This window comes from Ursus maritimus, unplaced genomic scaffold (assembly GCF_017311325.1).
Source record: "Ursus maritimus isolate PB19 unplaced genomic scaffold, ASM1731132v1 scaffold_4, whole genome shotgun sequence".
NCBI lineage: Eukaryota > Metazoa > Chordata > Mammalia > Carnivora > Ursidae > Ursus > Ursus maritimus.
Window position 1 is genome coordinate 2,688,575 of NW_024426552.1, and position 20,696 is coordinate 2,709,270.

Genomic DNA, 20,696 nt, shown 5'->3' on the forward strand with positions numbered 1-20,696 from the left:
GCTCACTCACTGCCTTCGTCTCTTGACTTGTTGAGGTTTCTGTTAAGATTTTGTTTGAAAATCTGTTCTCTGATAGTTGAAACCTGGTTTCTTGCCTGGAACCAACAGAGACCATATTTTTCTAGCATATTCCTAGTGGATTTTGGGTGAACCCATCCTGATACTTCCACCACTGTGTAAATTTTTGTTGTTCCCTCAGATAAATTTTATTTTTCTCTTTCCATCAGTCTGCAGGGTGATTTTTCTACAGAAAACAAAAACTTCCTTTTCCTATTCTTTTCCATATGGGAACTTGTAATGAAGGAGCAGACTCTTAAGTACTGCTTCTTCATTAACGTGGAGTCTTCCTTTTGTGCCCTTGTACTCTTGTAACGTTTTGTACCAGTATTTGTGCAGGGGTGTGATACTTTCCTTTCCAAACTTTCAGGATAAAGCTTTGAAGTTTTTCAACATCACTGGTCAAACAATGGAGAGTTTTGTGAAGTCACTGGATGGGGATGTCAAGGAGCTCGATTCTGATGAAAATCAGTTTGTGTTTGCTTTGGCTGGGATCGTAACAAGTAAGTCATTCTTTTGCGATGCAGTGACTGTTCGCCGTGTGTCTGGAGTGGTGATTACAGCCAGGGGTGTTTGTGCAGGAACGTCTCCCAGGAACTTTTCAATGTCCTGTGGTTCTTACCCTAGAGAACCTGATCAGCTGGGGCTGGGATAGGTACCAGGTGTGTGTGTTGTGGGCTTCCACCAGGTGACTTTGATAAGCAGCGGTCAGTAAAATGACTGATGTAGGATGAGTTTGCATGTTCTGTTCAGTTCTGTGCATGGAAAGAAGTCAAAACAAAACTGTAAGTTTAGCTCCTTGTTATTTGGAATCGTTTTACTAACATCTAGCTATGTAGAAGCCTTAAGCGTAAGCAAAGCGCTTGCTGTTGTTCTGGTGCGATACCTAAAGAACTCCGGAAACCTAAATTGTCTCCCAAAGATTATAGTTATTCTAGGATAGAATTCTATGGCAAAACTGCTGTGAGGGGTAAAGCCAAATAACTAGGTGATTAATAAATCCCATCAGTATAGTGGGGGGTGGTAGGTACTAGTGAGTAGTACTGTTCTGAAGTCAGTGAAATAGTTAGATCTCTTGCCATGACTGTTAGTTTTGCTCTTTACATTTTTGTTCTGTTGTATTGCTCTTTCCTCCCTGCTCTGTCCTTTGCCACTCTTAGGGTAATTCTCTGCTATTAAAGAGAGATGAAATCTTATTTTTCCTCATGGCATTATCCCTCATCTACTGAAATCCTAATGAGATAGATCCTCTGTAGACATTTTCTTCAGAATCCCTTAAAAATTGGTGATACTTCTTTGAGGTGGATATTGGGACTCCGACGGTGTCTGGGCCAGTCCTGATTTCATCTAGCCCTTTTCCAGGATCACATGGCACGCTTCCGACATCGTACCTTCAGATGGAGGGGGCTTACATTGCTCCACTTTTTAAATTATTTTAAGGCCTTTTTTTAAACAGAAGGCATTTGCAGACCTGGTGATTGGATTCTCTGCTGTTTGCTGGGGAACCCAAAGCCCTGTGATGAATGTGATTTGTCCTTCTCCTAAGTTGTGAGTCTGAGTTGCTTGAATTGCTGGCTGGTCTGTAGGGGTGAGGTGGTTGGCCAGCAGGCAAAGCAGCCTGTTGCCAACATATCAGCTCAATTTGGCCTTGTTTTTTTCTACTTGGAGTGGCTCGCATGAGAACTCACAAAGAGTCGGAAAGTATGCACTTAAATTTCCACTTCTGCGATGTGAGTCTTACTGGGAAGATTACTTACTGTGGTGGTACTTTATTAAAGTGCTGCTTCACAGAGGCCATCGTGGGGGCTTACGCATCTCCAACACCGAGACTCTGTCCTATGGGGAGTGGGCGGTACAGTACAGACTTTGGGTTAGCCGTCAGATAGATCCTTTGCCTTCTAAAACAAGGATTCTTTTAAAAAAATTTACATAAGTTGGTATTTTGATAGGGATTGCATTAAATGTGTAGATTGCTTTGGGGAGTATAGACATGTTAACAGTATTTGTTCTTCCACTCCATGAGCATGGACTGCCTTTCCTGTGGTTCTTTCATTTCTTTCATCAGTGTTTTATGGTTTTCACAGTACAAGTCTTTCACCTCTTTGGTTAGGTTTAGTCCTAGGTATCTTACTGTTTTTGGTGAAATTGTAAATGGGATTGATTCCTTAATTTCTCTTTCTGCTTCATTATTGGTGTGTAGAAATGCAACAGATTTCTGTACACTGATTTTGTATCCTGTGACTTTACTGAATTTATCAGTTCTAGCAGTTTTTTGGGTGGAGTCTTTCAAGTGTTTTATATAGAGTATCACAGCATTTTTCGTAGAGCTAGGACAAATAATCCTGAAATTTGTATGGAGCCACAAAAGACCCTGAATAGCCAAAGCAACCTTGAAAAAAACAAAAAACAAAAAGCCGGAGGCATCACAGTTCTGACTTCAAGTTATATTTCAAAGCGGTAGTCATTAAGACAGTATGGTATTGGCACAAAAATAGACACATAGCTCAATAGAACAGAATAGAAAACCCATAAATGAACCCAAAACTGTATGGTCAGTTAATCTTCAACAGAGCAGGAAAGAATATCCACTGGAAAAAAACCCCATCCCTTCAAGAAATGGTGTTGGGAAAACTGGACAGCCACATGCAAAAGAATGAAACTGGACAACTTTCTTACACCATACACAAAAATAAATTCACAATGGATGGAAGACCTAAATGTGAGACCTGAAACCATCAAAATCCTAGAGGAGAACACAGGCAGCAACCTCTTTGACATTGGCCAAAGCAACTTCTTTCTAGGTATGTCTCCTGAGGCAAGGGAAACAAAAGCAAAAAATAAACTGTTGGGACTTCATCAAAATAAAAAGCTTTCGCACAGCAAAGGAAACAACCAACAAAACTAAAAGGCAACCTACGGAATAGGAGAAGATATTTGCAAGTGACATATCTGATAAAGGGTTAGTATCCCAAATATATAAAGAACTGATCAAACTCAATGCCCAAAAAACAATTAATCTAATTTAAAAAATGGGCAGAAGACATGAACAGATATTTCTCCAAAGAAGACATCCAGATAGCGAACTGACACATGAAAAGATGGTCAACATCACTCAGCATCAGGGAAATGCAGATCCAGACCACGATGAGATCCCACCTCACACCTGTCAGAATGGCTAAAATGAACAACACCAGAAACAACAGATGTTGGTGAGGATGTGGAGAAAGGGGAGCCCTCGAGCACTGCTGGTGGGAATGCAAACTGGTGCAGCCACTCTGGAAAACGGTATGGAGCTTCCTCAAAACATTAAAAACAGAGCTGCCTTACAACCCAGCAATTGCACTACTAGGTATTTACCCCCAAAATACAAAACACTAATTTGAGGGGATATATGCACAGCTAAGTTTCTTAGCAGCATTACCTACAGGAGCCAAACTACGGAAACAGCCCAAGTGTCTGTCGATGGATGAATGGGTAAAGAAGAGGTGGTGTGCGCACAATGGAATATTACCCAGCCACCAGAAGAACGACTTCTTGCCACGTGCAATGACATGGATGGAGCTACAGAGAATTAGGCGAAGTGAAATAAGTCAGAGACAAATACCGTATGATCTCACTCATGTGGAATATAAGGAACAAGACAGGCAAAGGGACAAAAAAAGAGAAGCAAACTGAGAAACAGACTCCATTCTAGAGAACACACTGATGGTCACTGGAGGGGAGGTGGGTGGGAGGTTGGGGGGTCAGGAGGGCACTTGTCCCGATGAGCACCGGGTGATGGACGGAGGTGCTGGATCGCTCTACCGTACACCTGGAACTGGTGTTCCGCTGTGTGTCAACCACCTGGAACTTCAATAAAAACTAACAAACAATTAGAATTTGCATACAGTAAACAGATAGTTTTTCTACCTTATTTCTGTTTTGTGAGTTTTGGCAAATGCCTGTAGTCGTGTAGCCACCATAGGTAGGGTGTGGGACAGTTCCATTACCTCCCTCAAACCTGCCCCACCTTTCCTTTTGTAGTCACAGTCCCCTCTGTTCACAGTCGGCTCCAGATAACTGCTTATCTGGCAATTTGTGAAAACGTTTCTTTACTGGCCCTTATAGCATCCAGTGTTTGTTCCAGGTAAGAAGTGCTTGCCTTACCTCTCTCCTTGGAGCACCTGCCTTCTGGTTTTTCATTAGTAGGTTGATCTCTGGAATGAGCTCTCTGATAATGTTCAAGCTAAGCTGTGATTTTGCAAATTATCTCCTTCATCCTTTTTAAAGAATGGTGGTGTAGGTCTTTCCAGGCCATTGTATCCTCAGCAAAAACTAGAAGTCAAAGGTTTGTTTAAACATTGAGATTGTTAATTTCTTATTCATCCATAGTTACTCTTCTTAGTAATAGGTTAGTATAGTGCAAGGGATCTGGATTTTTAGGCCTAGCTGGTCCATGTCCCAGTATGTAAATATTCTGGACTTTAGTTTCCTAATCTGTGAAGTGGAATAGTAGTGCCTGCTCGCATTACCTCGTACACTGTTGTGGAGACCTGTGGAGCTATGGTAGGTGGTAGCACACTGTGAACTGGGGTGCTGCTCAACATGGGGGTTGTTCTCAATCACTTTTTTTTTTTTTAAGATTTTATTTATTTGAGAGAGAGAGCACAAGCAGGGGGAGCAGTAGGCAGAAGAAGAAGCAGGCTCCCCACTGAGCAGGGACCCCAGCGTGGGGCTTGATACCAGGGCCCTGAGATCATGACCTGAGCTGAAGGCAGACTCTTAACTGGCTGAGTCACCCACACGCCCCTCAGTAACTTTTATGAGTATAAATATAGAGGGCCAATCGTTATCACAGTCCTGTGGGACGAACTTGCTTAGCATGCAAGGACAATTTTATTGTCCTCACTACTTTCTCTATTTTTTTATTATTTGACAGTTAAATTGCACTCCTTGCCTCTTAATTTTTGGTCATTCATTCGAATAATATTATAAAATAGAGAATCAAAATGACTTTTTGATCGTTGGTAGTTTATGGGCAGAACTGGAAACAGTTTGTCTTTCACGGACATAAGAGCTCCTGAGACTTGATAGCGGAGCACCTTTGTGTCCGTGACCATCATCTCCATTCTTCTGCTTCTCCCTGTCGTCCCATGTACCTGCACTGCCGCAGGCAAGCAGCGGGGGAGACCAGCTGGGCTGGGAGCTGAGGCCCAGGGGCCGGTTCGGCTTCCGTCTCTGAGCAGCCCTGTGTTCCTGTGCCCTGATCCTCCATGTCACCTTCTGAGGGGAGTCTCACACCCCACGTGGTGACTGAGGTCTGCAAACTCTTGGCTTGAGTGGTTGTGCCTGTGGAAGAAGAAGGTGCCGGTTCTGTACTTTGGCCTACGTGTGGTCTTGCATCAGCTAGTCTGAGTCTGCAGGGAAGAGTCCGTGGTTGGGCACTTGGGTGGTTTCCACTCTTTGGCTATTACAGGTCATGCTGCCGTGAACATTCATGTAGAAGTTTCTGTGTGAATGAGTGTTTTTTGTTCTCTTGGGCATATACCTAGGAGTGGAATTGCTGGGCCATAGGATAGCTCTGTGCTTCACTTTCTGAGAAACTGCCAGACCATTTTCCCCAGCAGCTGTGCCATTTTACTCTCTGATGGCTACTTTTTCCTGTGTCTTCAGGACAGTCCATCTTTGTGTGTGTGCGTGTGCGTGTGTGTGTGTGTGTCTTTGGTGGTGTTGGACATGGCTGAGCTCTAGGAGACATCATCAGGGACTGTCTAGATCCTCACCACTGTTGTTTGATGTCCTTAAAGGCAAGGTTGGCTCGTAGAGAGCTGATTTCCAGTTTGAGCGCTGATCGCCATCATTTCTTTTTTTTTTTAATTTTTTTTATTATATTATTGTAGTCACCATACAGTACATCCCTGGTTTTCAATGTAAAGTTCCATGATTGATTAATTGCGTACAACACCCAGTGCACCGTGCAATACGTGCCCTCCTTACTACCCATCACCGGCCTATCCCATTCCCCACCCCCTCCCCTCTGAGGCCCTCAGTTTGTTTCTCAGAGTCCATAGTCTCTCATGCTTCATTCCCCTTTCTGATTACCCCCCTCCCCCTTTCTTTATCCCTTTCTTCTCCTACCGATCTTCCTAGTTCTTTTGTTCCATAGATCACCATCATTTCATTCTGGTTCTGGTTCTGAATCATGTATTGAATCTGCTGTCAGGACAGTAGCCAAACAAAAGCATTTAAGACTCAGGCAACAGATACGGAGCCATGTAACTGGAAGCACTAGAAGAAGAAAGACACTCTGAAACCATGACCCAGGTGACTTCATAAGCAGCCCAGAATTGCCCCTTTTCCCTAGTGGGATAAGACCCAGCAACAAGCAGCACCAAGGCAGGCTCTGGACAGGAGTGTCCTTCCTGAATTATCTTCTGGCACGGACACTTCTTGAACTACAGAGATAACCAGGGGGCACTCTGTCATCAGACAGGTGTGATAAGGCGCTGGGGTGAGGGTGTTCCGTTGACATACTGTCTTATGAGAAGGAGGAAGGAGCACTGTTCCGTGGTTAGTTAACTGACTAGAAGATAAGTGCTGGTATTTCCAGTTAGTGTTTGTGTGTGATGCCATCAGGCTAAAAGGTGATCCTAGTTCAGGCCTGAAGACTGTTGAATTTGGCCATGTGGAAGTTGCCCTGAGACAGGTAGGCAGTGAGCCTTGCCTCCTGGGTCAAGGGACAGGCTCTGAGAGGCGGTGGGTCTTTGATGCATGCCTTGTTGTTGAGGGAACATTCCTAGAGCATCACTTTTCAACCACAGCACTAGAATTTTCTGTTGTGGGGGTCTTCCTTTGTGTTGTAGGAGGTTAGCAGCATGCCTAGACTCTACCCATCAGAGAGGCCAGTAGCAGCCCCCAAGTGTGACAATCAAAAATGTCCCCAGATATTACCGAGTATCTCCTAGGGGGAAAATCAGCTTTCTCTGCTACTTGGAGAACCACTGTCCAAGATCATGACCTTAACCTTTCATGTACATAGACAGATTTATGATAATCTGGGGTATTAGAGGTAATTGTTGAAAGATATTTTAGGATCATTGAAGGCATTTTTGTTTCTGTGTTCCATGGGCATGGTTCTGACATGTTTGATTTGGTCCAGTCACACAGACGTCTTGCGAATTCAGAAGAATTTGGTATGTATTATCTACAATAGCCAGTTAATCACAGAAATTTTCTTAATTGTCTTTTAGTGGTTGGTCTTGGATAATTTTGGATATTTTGTAATCTTTCCTTAGATAATAGCTTTCCTTCAGTTGAGAGAATATGATCTAGATAATGGACTGCTGTTTTGTGGAATTGGAGTGTTTCCTTAGATGCTCATGTCCTTCTTCATCTTGCTCAGTGAGGAAATAATTATAGTCAACCTTAAGAGTTTTCCAGATTAATGGGACATATGTGACAGTTAATGTACATGTAGGATCAGAGGGATCCCTGACAAAGACTCTGTCCAAGTATCCTTAAGATCTGGAATTAAGATCTAAGAGAGGTGGTGTGGAACTTCAGTGAATCCCTGGGGATGTAACTTTCTGGGTGAATTGTTGGTTTTTCTAGGTGAAAGCAAGTAAATTGGCCAACTTTATAGAATGGGACACTAAAGAAACCTGAGCATTAATCTGTTCCTGTAAAGAATTTGGCTTCAGGAGGGACAAACAGAGGGTGGCATATGGTTAGGCAGTACAGCAAAATGGGGTATCATTTTGTTACTTGTTCATAGATCTTGGATGAATCCATATCCTTGACCATTAGGTTTTTTAAAAACAGGTGACACTAGGTGATTGTAGGGACAGGTACAAGGAATTACTTGTCCTTTTTCTATGATGCTGGTCACAATTGGCCTTCCGAGGCTTCAGCTCAAGACGGCATTGAGAAAGTTTAGGTAAAGATTTAGCAGAATTCTTTTGCCTTTTGCTCTAGTTATTGGACTCTGTCCATAGAATATTTTCCCCATAGAGATTTTGGGACCATAGTTCATTCTTGGTTATTTCTTGAATCATACATAGTTTGGGCAAATTAACGTTCTGATCAGCCATAATTTGTGTATGGGAGAATTCTCTGGGACTTCTACAAGTCATCCTTCTGTAGTCAGAATCCGGATCACCCAACTACGAGCAAAACTGAATTCTGGGGGCCACTTCCCAGTGGGACTGGGCATCCTCTCAGCTCTGAGGGGGGTTTCCATAAATAGCGTACGGAGGCAGAGTTTTCACATTAAGATTGCCCGTGGCCCTTGGCTCTCCCCCTCACCCCTGACAGCTGAATAATTGACTTGATAGGAAACTGCCACAGCAAATACAAAGAAACAAAAACCAAACAGTAAAACAAAGGTCACAATATTAATATTAGAGGAAACTTCCTTATGGTATAGTGTTAATGCTGCATATAAGAGGTTTATAGAAAACAGGTCCAAGAAGAGCAGCAGAGACTAAGTAATGTATCAAACAGAAAATTGTATCTCTATTGTTACTGTTATTTTTAGTTTATTTTTAAACAGCTTTACTGAGATATAAAAATATACTCTACTATTTGCCAATTTAAAGTATACGCTTCGATGGTTTTAGTATATTCATATGGTTGTGCCTCCGTTTACACAGTCCATTTTGAATCATTTTTATCACCCTGAGAAGAAAGGAAGAAACCCCGCTAACTTTAGCCATCACTCCCCAACACTGCCATTCCCCAAGCTCTAGGCAACCACTGATCTGCTTTCTGTCTTTGGGTTTGCCTGTTCTCGACATTTCATATGGTGGAGTCATAGCGTATGTGGTCCTTTGTGCCTGGCCTCTTTCACTTCGTGTGGTGCTCTCCAGGTCTGTCCACGGGGTTCCTTTGTATGGCAGGGTGAAATTCCAGTGTACGGCATACCATACTTATTCATTTATCAACGATGGATGTGTGGGTTGTTTCAACTTTTTTGTTATTATGAATAATGATGCTGTGAACATGTGTGTACAAGTTTTGGTGTGTACATGTGTTTTCCTTTCCTTGGATGGATAGTAGGGGTGGAATTGCTGGGCCACATGATCAAATGGTTTTAACCACTTGAGGGGCTGCGAGACCATTGTGCATAGTGGCTGCACCATTTTCCAGTCCCACCAGCAATGCCTGAGGGCATCAGTTGCTGCAGATGTGCATCAGTATTTTTGAATCAACTCTCTGACTGGGGCCATGCTAGTGGGCATGAAGTGGGATCTGACTGTGGTCTTGACGTGCATTTCCCTGCTGGCCGATAATGTTGGGCATCTTTTCATGTACTTATTGGCCATTTGTATGTCTTCTTTGGGGAAATGTTTATTCAGCACTTTTGCCGATTTTGAAACTGAGTTACTTATCTTTTTATTATTGATTTCTGAGAGTTCTGTGTATATTCCAGATACCAGTCCCTTATCAGATACATGATTTACAAATTTTTTCTCTCATTCTGTCAGTTGCCTTATAACTTTCTTGATAACATCCTTTGAAGTTTAGAAGTTTTAAATTTTGACGATATCTAGTATATTTTATTTTTAATTGCTTGTGTTTTTGGTGTCACATCTGAGAAACCATTGTCTAATCCACAGTCATGAAGATTTATCCCTATGTTTTCTTCTAAGACTTTTATAGTTTTAGCTGGACATTTAAACCTTTGGCCCATTTTGAGTTAATTTTTATATATGATGTCAGGGGTTTGATTTTATTTGTTTGCATGTGAATATCCAGTTCTCCCAGCACCATTTATTAAAAAGATTATTCATTTGTCCTTTCTCCATTCAATTATTTTGACACCCTTCTTGAAAATCAGTTGAGAATAAAATGAGGGCTTATTTCTGGATTCTTAATTCTACCATTGATCTATATGTCTGTCATACTAGTACCCCATTATTATTTCTATTGATGAAAATAAGACAAAATTATTACAACCTAAAGCAAAAATAACACACATAACACATTTCAACTTTTTGTATATGTGTATTTTAAGACTTTTTAAAAAAAGATTTTATTTATTTATTAGAGAGAAAGAGCATGAGAGAGAGAGAGCACAAGCAGGGTGGAGGGGTAGAGGGAGAGGGAGAAGCAGGCTCCCCCCTGAACAGGGAGCCCAACCCGGGGCTTGATCCCAGGACCCCGGGCTGATGACCTGAGCTGAAGGCAGATGATTAACCAACTGAGCCACCTAGGTGCCCCAAGATTTTTTTAAAAGTAATCTCTATACCCAACCTGGGGCTTGAACTCATGACCCCGAGATCAAGATTCGTACCTTCCTCTGACTGAGCCAGCCAGGCGTCCCTTAGCTCTTTGTATTTTTATCGGCATGTATAACTGACACCAGATTCATTTCTTAAGTTATGTTAATTACTATGGTAACTTACAGAAATATCTGTAAATAATTTTAAAGAAAAACAAACCTAGAAAACATAAGTACATTTAACAAAATTACACTAGCATTCCTTTATACTCTTGGAGTTGCCTTATTCATAAGCATCCCAGACAGACTGATGAATACTGGGGCGATGTGTGGGAATTGATGCGTATTTATTTTACTTTGTAGTTTGCTCTTTAGTTACTGATATTCAGTGAAGTACAGGGTTGGCATTTGCTATTCCAGTACTGGACACATGGTACGGGACTCTGTTTACCAGTAGATTTGTTGTGTTTTGTTGGGCGCTGTTGGCAGCTGAGATACAGTGTGTGTTTTGTTCTGTAACACGTTCTTCAGTGATACTGTAGTGATGTCCTGTTCTCTACTGCTTGTAACAAATCACCTGAAACTTCAGGTCTTTAAACGAGGACAGTCATTTCCATTGCTTATGAGCCTGCAGTTTGCTCAGGGCTTGGCATGGGTGATTCACTGCTGCTCTGCAGTGTATGGGCCTCAGCTGGGGTGGCTCAAAGAACAGCGGGGGGTTCGCGGTGGGGCTGTCTCTGCATGTCGTCTCTGCTTCTCCTTGTGCCCTCTTTCTATGGTCTCTGCATCGCGGCAGCCTCAGAATACTTAGATTTCTTTCTTAGTGACTCTGGGCTTCTAGAGAAAGTGGCGAGAGACCAAGGTAGAAGCCTTGAAAGTCAACGCGGTGTTAGTTCTGCAGCGTTCTGCTAGTTACACTTGACTCATACGGCAGGGACAATTCAGGGTTTGCATGGTGGAGGCATGCTTTGTGGACAGGTCATCTCTGGAAACAGGCTACTGAAGGACATAGCTAGATGTAGGTTTTTCTTTGGGGTTTCCAGGAGATGGTCTTATAGTTACATGAAGGCTTTCCCCTGAAAAACTACGTTAAAATGACTTTCTAGGAGTTTATGATGCCAAAGGCTTGAAGGTTCAGTTTCCCTGTAAACGTTTCTTTACTAAAATTAGAGTGTGTCATACACTAGAAAATAAAATTGTCAGGTTCACATTCATTGAACAAAGAAGGCAAGTTCATGTCCGTGAAGGGTCCTGTCTTCAGTAAAGTTGTAGCTATTTTGAAATTATATAGCAGATAACACTGCACCAATTTATGAGGCAAAATTTGCTGGAAAGGTAAGCAGAAGTGGGGAAAAAAAAGTCTGTTAGGTTTAAGAGACCTTAATATCCCTCTCTTGTTTCTCCTCAGTCCAGACACACAGAAATAAATAGGAAAGTCCAGGATTGGTTCTATAAAGTTCATCTGGGAGCATAGATAAAGTTTTATATTCTGCTGTCAGATTATAGTTAATCAAAGGCAGAATGAATAAGTGATAAAATCCATCCTCCATTCTTGATAATTAAGAGCAAACTGAAAATAGAAGAAAAGTTCCTTAAGCTAGTAAAGGATATCTATGAGGATCACACGTGAGACGCCACGTTTACCTGTGAATTACTGGAAGCATTCCCATCGAAGTCAGGAGGAGGCCAGGGCTGCTGCTGCCCTGTTTCTCTTCCAGTTTGGCCTGCTCCTTTGAGTTAGGAGTTTTAGTTACTGTGAATAATGCTTTATTGTTAGACCTAGCTAAAGAAAAGTCTCACCAACACGTACATAAATACACTGGGAGCACTGATGTAACTGGACGGGTGTTTGGTAGTGTTGATAGAGCCAGTAGTAACTGCAGCCTTAGAATTCCAGTGGGAGCCAGTGGAATTACCTGGTTTGATCTCCGTGCTGGTTTTGCAGGGCCTGAGGCATGAAGAAACATGATACTTGCTGACCCACAATAGGATGTAAAATTTAGAAAAAGAGCTTTTTCAGGATTAGTGTTCATATTCTTTTTTGATCTCATGATTTCAGTTTGCTATTGTGGTTCAAAGTCATTAGGATTTCACTCCCAGGATTGAAAGTGGATTTTAGTGTCTTCGGTGCCAGATAAAGTAATACGCATCCACCTTCTGTTTGAACCCTGACAGCCATAGCTGTTTGATCCAGGATTCTGGAACACGCCGTGGTCAGGTTGCAGACATATTTAGATTCCGTGCTCTGGTGCACTACCGAGGCATCTGCTAATCACAGAGGACATGACTCAGTGTCTTAGTAGTTATTCTTTCTGGGCTGTCAGCTCTGTGGATGACACTGGTAGTACCTCGTGGGCTATTCTGTGTTTTCATTAGGTCTGTTAGGAGAAAAATAGCAAAAAATACTCTGTGTTGGGCAGGCTTTTCCAGACTCTGAAGTAACAGTGATTTTGACACTTTGTTTTATCTTCCTGTTGCAGATGTTGCTGCCATAGCATGTGGTCGAGAGTTCTTGGTTAACTCGAGTCGGGTGCTGTTGGACACCATACTGCAGCTTCTGGGAGACTTGAAGCCAGGACAGTGTACCAAACTCAAAGTGTACGGTGGATGATATTAAAAAGCTCATGGTTATGTACTTATTAGTTAGAGTTTGCTGATTGGGCTTCTTTTTCAAGTAAACACAGTTAATTAGGCAATAGTTCTAAAAAAATAGAAGAAACACATTGCCTGGAGAATTAAGGGATGCACTGTTTATTCAGTCCCATTTTAGAAACATCATAAGAAACAAAAAGAATGCTCTCACCTAGAGCGATCAGTGTCCCAAACGCTATGTGACAGTGCCACACTGTGTTGATCACTGTAGCTTCATGGTGAGTCTTGAGTCAGGTGATGTCGGTCTTATAACTTTGTTCTTCTTCAGTCCTGTGTTGGCTGTTCTGGGCCTTTTGCCTCTCTCTATAACCTTAGAATCAGTTTGCTAATATGCACAAAATGACTTGCTGGGATTTTGACTGGGATTGCACTGCATCTACAGGTCAAGTGGGGAAGAGCTGACATCTTGACAATATTGAATTTTCCTCTCCATGAAAGTGGAATCAATCAATCTTTCTTTTCTTTTCTTTTTTTTAAGATTTATTTATTTATTTGAGAGAGAGAGAGAGAGAGACAGAGGCAGAGGGAGAGAGAAACTCCAGCAGACTCTTCATTGAGCTCAGAGCCTTATGTGGGGCTGGATCTCATGACCCTGAGATCATTACCTGAGCTGAAACCAAGAGTTGGATGCTTAACCAAAGGTGCCACGCAGGGGCCCCAGTCTATTTATCTATTTCCCTTCCCTTCCCTTTCTTTCCTTTCTCTCCTTTCTTGTATGTCTTTCTTTCTGTTTTCCATTTATTTAGTTCTTTGGTTCATCAGAGTTTTGTAGTTTTCCTCATATAGATCTTATACATATCTTGTTAGATATATACCTGAGTATTTAATTTTTAGGGGGTGCTAATATGAATGGTATTGCATTTTTAATTTCAAATTCTACTTGTACATTGGTGGTATATAGGGAAGCAGTGACTTTTGTATGGTTACCTGGTATCCTGAAACCTTGCTATAATCTTCTTAGTTCTAGGAGGTTTTTTTGTTTGATTCTTTTAGATTTTCTACATAGATGATTTTGTTGTCCGTGGACAAAGACAGTTTTATTTCTTTCTTCCCAATATACCTTTTTTAAAAAAAGATTTACTTATTTGAGAGAGAGAGAGAGAGCATGCACATGTATGTATGCAAGCAGGGGGAGCAGTACAGGGGGAGGGAGAGGGAAAGAAGCAGACTCCCAGCTGGGCTTGGAGCACCATGCAGGGCTCAATCTCATGACCCTGCGATCATGACCTGAGCTGAAACCAAGAGTTGGAGGCTTAGCCAGCTGAGCCACCCAGGCACCCCAATCTGTCTATCTTTCGTCCTTTCCTGTCCTGTCCTGTCCTGTCCTCTTCCGTCTTGTCCTCTCCATGGCAGGCTCCATGCCTAGCATGGAAGCCAGTGCAGGGCTCGGTTTCAAAATCTGAAATCATGACCTGAAATCATGATCTGAGCAGAAACTAGTTTATCAAGTTTGTCCAGTAAACTGTTCCTAGTTGACTGAGAGTTTTTGTCATGAATGGATGTTGGATTTTGTCAAATGCTTTTTCTGTATCTTTTGATATGATTTTGTGATTTTTCTTTTTAGTCTGTTGATGTGATGGATTACATTAATTGATATTTGAATATTGAACCAGCATTGCATACCTAGGATAAATGCCACTTGGTCGTGGTGTATCTGTTTATACTTTTTTGGATTCAATTCACTAATATTTTGTTGAAGATTCTTGCATCTGTGTTCATGAAAGGTGTTGGTCTATAGTTTTCTTGTCTTTATCTGGTTTTGGTATTTGGGTAATGCTGTTCTCATAGAATGAGTTAGAAAATATTCTCTGCTTCTGTCCTCTGAAAGATATTGTAGAGCATTGGTATGATTTCTTCCTTAAATATTTGGTAGAATTCATCAGTGAACCCATCTGGACCTGATGTTTTCTGTTTTGGAAAGTTATTAATTATTGACTCAATTTCTTTAAGAGATAAAGGCCTCTACAGATCATCTGTTTCTTATTGTGTGAGTCTGGCAGTGTGTGTCTTTCACGGAACAGGTCCATTTCACCCAGGTTATCCAATTTGTGAACATTGAGTTGTTCCTAGCATTTGGTTATTGTTCTTTCAGTTTTCATGGGATCTGTAGTGACGTCCCTTTTTTCATTTCTGCTGTTATTAATATGTATCCTCTGTCAAGTTCTTTTCAAAGAAACAGCTTTTGGTTTTCTTGATTTTTCTCTACTGGTTTCTATATTCAATTTCATTGATTTCTGCTTTAATTCTTATTTATTTCTGCTGCTTATTGTGGACTTAATTTGTTCTTTTTTGTGGTTTCCTGGGGTGGAAACCTAGATGATTGATTTTAGATCTTTTTTCTTTTCTAACATGTATCCTACTATAAATTTCCCTCTGAGCACTGCTTTTGCTGCATCCCACAAATTTTGATAAGTTGTATTTTCATTTTCATTTAGTTAAAAATATTTTTAAATTTCTCTTGAGACTTCTTTGATCCATGTGTTATTTAGGAGTGTGTTGTTTCATCTCCAAGTATTTAGGGATTTTCCAGTTACCTTTCTGTTACTGGTTTCTAGTTGTATTCTACTGTGGTCTGAGGGATGTTAAAATCTTCAGCTGTAATAGTGGATTCACCTGTCTCTGCTTGTAATTCTATCACCCTTTGCCTCACATAGTCTGACACTCTTGTTGTTAGGTGCATGTATGTTAAGGATTGTTATGTCTTCTTGGAGGATTGACCCTCTTGTTATTATGTAATACCGTTCTTTTCCCTGGTAACTTCCTTTGTTCTAAAGCTGCTGTGTCTGAAATTAACGTAGCTGCTCCTACTTTCTTTCAGTTATCGTTAGCATGGTATATTTTCCTCCATCCATTTACTTTTAATCTGTATTTTTTTAGGGGCGGGAGAGGGGTAGGGGCAGAGGGAGGGAGAGAATCTTAAGCAGGCTCCATGCCCGGTGTGGGGCTCAGTCTCACAGCCCTGAGATCATGACCTGAGTCGAAACCAAGAGTCAGACGCTAAACTGACTCAGCCACCCAGGTGCCCCCCTTTTAACCTATATTTGTCTTTATATTTGTCTTTATATTTAAAGTGGGTTTCTCGTAGACCGTATGCAGTCGAGCTGCGTCTCTGATCCACTCTGATGGTCAGTCTTTCCATAGGTGCATTTGGACCATTGATGGTCACAGTGATGACTGGTGTCATTGGGCTGATGTCGACCACACTTGTGACTCTTCTCTATTTGTTCCCTTGGTCTTGGTCCTGTTCTTGTCTTCCCCTCTTCTTCTGCTTTGCATGGTTTTAATTGAGCATTTTATATCGTTCTGTTTTCTCTCCTTTCGTAGCATAACAGCTAAACTACTTTTCACTGGTTTTTGTTGTTGCCCTACAGCTTGCAGTCCATTTACATCTAATCCACTTCCACTTTCAAATAACACCGTGTCAGCTCCCAAGTGGTAGGAGTGCCTTCTGGTCACGTGGTCACCCTGAGTCCGACCTCCCGTGCCTCGTGTCCCTGCTGCCCCGTGTTTCATTACCTGCAAGTTGTGATCATTGACTGCCGTCGTGGCTGCTATTGTGAATGAACCACTGATAGATCAAGAAAGAATAAGAAAAGCACGTTTTTACTTTTCTTTCACTTATTCCCTCTTCAGGCCTCTTTCTTTTTTTTAAGTAGATTTGAGTTCTGACTTATGTTCGTTTTCTCTAAAGAGCTTTTAATATTTCTTGCAAGGCAGGTCTACTGGTAACAAATTCCAATTTTTGTTTGTCTAAGAAAGTTTTCATTTCTCCTTCATTTTTTTTTTTTTTTTAAAGATTTTGTTTATTTGTCAGAGAGAGAAGGAGAACAAGCAGGGGCAGCTTCAGGGAGAGGGAGAATCAGGCTCCCCACTGAGCAGGAAGCCTGAAGCAGGACCCGGCGATCATGACCTGAGCTGAAGGCAGACACTCAACTGACTGAGCCACCCAGGCGCCCTTCTCCTTTAATTTTTATTTTATTTTTATTTTTTATTTTATTTTATTGTATTGTATTTTTTAAAGATTTTATTTATTTATTTGACAGAGACAGCCAGCGAGAGAGGGAACACAGGCAGGGGGAATGGGAGAGGAAGAAGCAGGCTCTTAGCGGAGGAGCCTGATGTGGAGCTGGATCCCAGAACGCTGGGATCACGCCCTGAGCCAAAGGCAGATGCTTAACGACTGCGCCACCCAGGCGCCCCACTTCTCCTTTAATTTTTAAAGGATAATTTCACTGGATGCAGAATTCTAAGTTGTTTTTTTTTTCCCCCTCTCCACACTTGAAATATTTTGCTCTCCTCTCTCCTTGCTCGCGTGGCTTCTGAGGAGAAGCTGGTGTAATTCTTGCCTGTGGTTCTGTGTAGGTAAGGTTTTTTTTCCTTTGGCTTCGTTGAGGATTTTTTTCTTTATCTCTGATTTTCTGCAGTTTGGAAATGATGTGCCCAGGTATAGTTGATTTTTTTATTATAATAATATTTTTTTATTATGTTAGTCACCATACAGTACATCCCTGGTTTTTGATGTAAAGTTCCATGATTCATTAGTTGCGTATAACATCCAGTGCACCATGAACAAAACCCTGCAAAACTGCAATGCAAAGGGAACAAAGACGAAAACCCAGAACAGAACGCCCAAGGACCGTGGGACGACACGGAAGGTATAACCTCTGTGAAGTGGGAACAGCAGAGGAGAAGTGAGAGAGAAAGCAGCAGAAGACAAACTTGAAGCAATAATGACTGAGAACCCCCTTAACTATTGTCAGACACCAAACCACAGACCCAGGAGGCTCAGAGAACACCAAGGAGCGTTAAGTGCAAAAATCAACTATACCTGGTAGTAAGGAGGGCACAGCAGTTTGCCCTGTGTCCTCCCCTGTCCTTGGGGTCTAAGAGGAGTTATTGACTTTCAGTGTGTTGAGCATCTTACTTATTGTTAGGATGGAGTTGTGGTCTCCAGCTCCTGAATGTGCAGAACTGGAGACTGCAAGTCCTAGTTTTTGGGTTTTGTTTTTTTAAGATTTTATTTATTAGAGAGAGAGAGAGAGCGAGCGAGAGAGCATGCATGAGTTGGGGGGGAGGGGCAGAGGGAGGGGTAGACTCCCCACTGAGCAAGGAGCCCAATGTAGACTCCATCCCAGGACCCTGAGATCATGACCTGAGCCAAAGGCAGACGCTTCACCAACTGAGCCACCCAGGCACCCCCTGGCTTTCATTTTTAAAGTCCATAAAAAGAAGCCATTTCTCTTCCACTTCATATAAAACCTTTTCCTTCTTCAGAATTCAAGCAACCAGTGATCTCCCTGTCCACCCTTGCTTCCCCTTGTCCACTCACCGAGCACTGGGGTCATGTGTGGCTTCCTCTGTCACCATTCCCTGCTGGCTTGAATGACTTGATCATGTTCGTGGATGATTCTTTCAGTACTCTGGTATCAGGGTTGCTTGCCTTTCTCAGCTCCAGAGATAGTTGGTGTTCTGTACTGTGAATAATCCAGTCTTGTGGCCACACCCTGGCTTTTGTTCGGCCTCTGAAATGGCAGACCCCACTGCAGTACTTCGGTTCATATTCTCTCTGTTCCTTCTCCTCTGCTCATCACTCCCTTAAACCTGCTGAGAGCTCCTGTTCCTCACTACTCCTCTTCCCCCGATCACCCCGCCACCCTCCCCAGCTTCCCCTTCTGTCTAGCTCACCAGGATCCTGTTACGGAGCATACCAGGGTTTCTTTTGCCTGTTGGCAGCCTCAGGTCCTTTGCTACCGTTTCCCGATGCTCCAGCCTTGGACCAGCCATTGGCCTTCTTCTTTCCTGAAGCCAGGGCTGCCCAGTGATGCCAGACAAGAAGGTTCCCAGTGCAGCCATGCCATTTCACCCTCTCCTGGTCCGAAGCTCCTGTAGGAGCCCTCTCTGTGTCCTCATTAGTCTCCACTTTGGTCTTCACAGTGGCTAGATCAGACTTCAGACTCTGTGACCTTGGCCACATAACTGTTCCTCAATTCTCTGTAGATGGGCTCCCAGCAGAGGCTTTCCTTCCTGCGGTCCAGGGAGAGTTGGGGGTGTGGGTGTGAGCTTACTCATCGCAGCTGCTACATTGATACCCACCCACCCTCACTTTCTTTTCTCACGTATCAGAGGAATCTGTGGCCTTCTGGGGTTCTTGGGTGAGTGGTCCTGCCATCTTGGGTTTTGATTAGCTACCCTCTGAGGTTTTGCTCAGTTAGTTGTCATTTCTTGCTTCAGCATTTTCAAACTCCCCCTCTACTGGCTCCTCCTCAGCCCTTTTCCTCCTAATTGTGCCGTGACAACCTTCATCAGGGCCCATCTGCCAGTTCTGCTCGAGTTTGGGTGGGGCCGTGGGTTTACCGTGACATAACATGACACGACATGACACATTCCCCTGAATGAAGGGTGGCTCATGGTGCCCTGTTCCTTTTGCTTCCTCTTGAAGTCCCTGTGTGCCAGTGGCCTTGTAATAGACTTGATTCTACTGTGGGACCCAGGGCCATCTCTTTGGTGGCGCACACCCACAGGGTGACAAGTGGGACATTCTTGTGACTCGGCCTCAGTGAGTTCTTTCAGCATCCTGTCCTTTTGGGCTGTATAATTTCCCACTTGCCCTGGTTTATCTGCTTGTTTTCAGACTCTCCAAATCTAGAACTTCCGATATCTGGTGGCCAGATGCACCAGCTGATGCTGGGCCTTTCGAGGTGCTTTGTGCTGGATGGCTGGACTGCTCTCTGCGGCGGTGGTGTACCTCGTGAGCCTTGGCCTCCAGGCTTCCAAGCCAGGGCTGCGCCCTCTATGGGCAGTTCTCACATTCACAACAGCCTCTCTGGTGCCTGCGTGCAGCCCGGGCCAGCCCTAGACCAGGCTCCGTCCGCCAAGGGTGGGGAATTCAGTGCCACCAGCTGGTGGCAAGCCCCTGTTCACCTCTCCACGCACTTCTAGTTCTCACCCAGCAGTCAGGGCGTGCTGTGTCAGGAGCTCCGCTGTCCCGACTGGCATCTGTTCTCACCCCCCACCTCTAGCCACAGGTCACCCAGGCATGCATGCAGCATCTGGGGTTGCATCCTGGTCTTGGGGTTGCAGAGGGCCACTGTGCGTCATGCTGGCACTGAACCTGGTGTGGTGGACCCTGAGCCTCTTCTGGTTATGTCTTATCATTCCCCACTGCTGTAACATGACACTGGTGTTGCCCTTGTCCTTGACACTCAAGAGCTGGACAAAGAAAATTTTCATTTCATGTGAGAGATCTGGATTTCAGGAATCAGGTTAACTACCAGCCTTTCTAAGTACCCATTATTTCTTTTGTATTTAATTTTCTCATTAATTGTTTCTTATTGCCTATCCTTCATTATGTTTTTACCAACCCTATCAGACAGACCATGAGAGGCCCTTTAGCATCTTGTTCTAGCTGCAGCTTAGGGTCAGTCCTGTTGGAGATGTCATCGAATGGGTTTGCTGGAGGCCCAGGGTTTGAGGTGGCTTCCCAGCTGGAGAGGGGACCTCAGGCAGGGTGCGCTATTGGAGGTTGCTTGGTGGGGGGGTTATCCACATTCCTGATTGAAAACCACTGGTTCTCAGCATAACACTGACCCCACATGTGGGGTTGAGATTCACATTTGGTGAAGGGAATGTGTTTACTCTGAACGAACCACACATTATTGACACGGCACATCTCATTGTTCAGGACCCAAGGAGTATATGGTGGGTATGGTCAGGGAACGCTGGAGAAGACAGCAGCTCTGCAGGCACATAGGGGTGGAAGATTATAGAAATGCGCTGGAGTTTGGAT

At 43.1% G+C, this 20,696-nt stretch overlaps 1 protein-coding gene across 4 annotated transcripts in view; it reads left to right on the forward strand.

Moving 5' to 3' along the window:
• LOC103680702 (heat shock transcription factor 2 binding protein) overlaps positions 1 to 20,696 on the forward strand; it is a 97,790-nt gene that overhangs the window by 26,294 nt on the left and 50,800 nt on the right. For all 4 annotated transcript variants that reach the window (XM_040621856.1, XM_040621858.1, XM_040621857.1 and 1 more), the window contains 2 exons: positions 428 to 560; positions 12,739 to 12,856. In XM_040621856.1, coding sequence (XP_040477790.1) covers positions 428 to 560; positions 12,739 to 12,856 — 251 coding nt within the window. The remainder of the gene's footprint in view (positions 1 to 427; positions 561 to 12,738; positions 12,857 to 20,696) is intronic.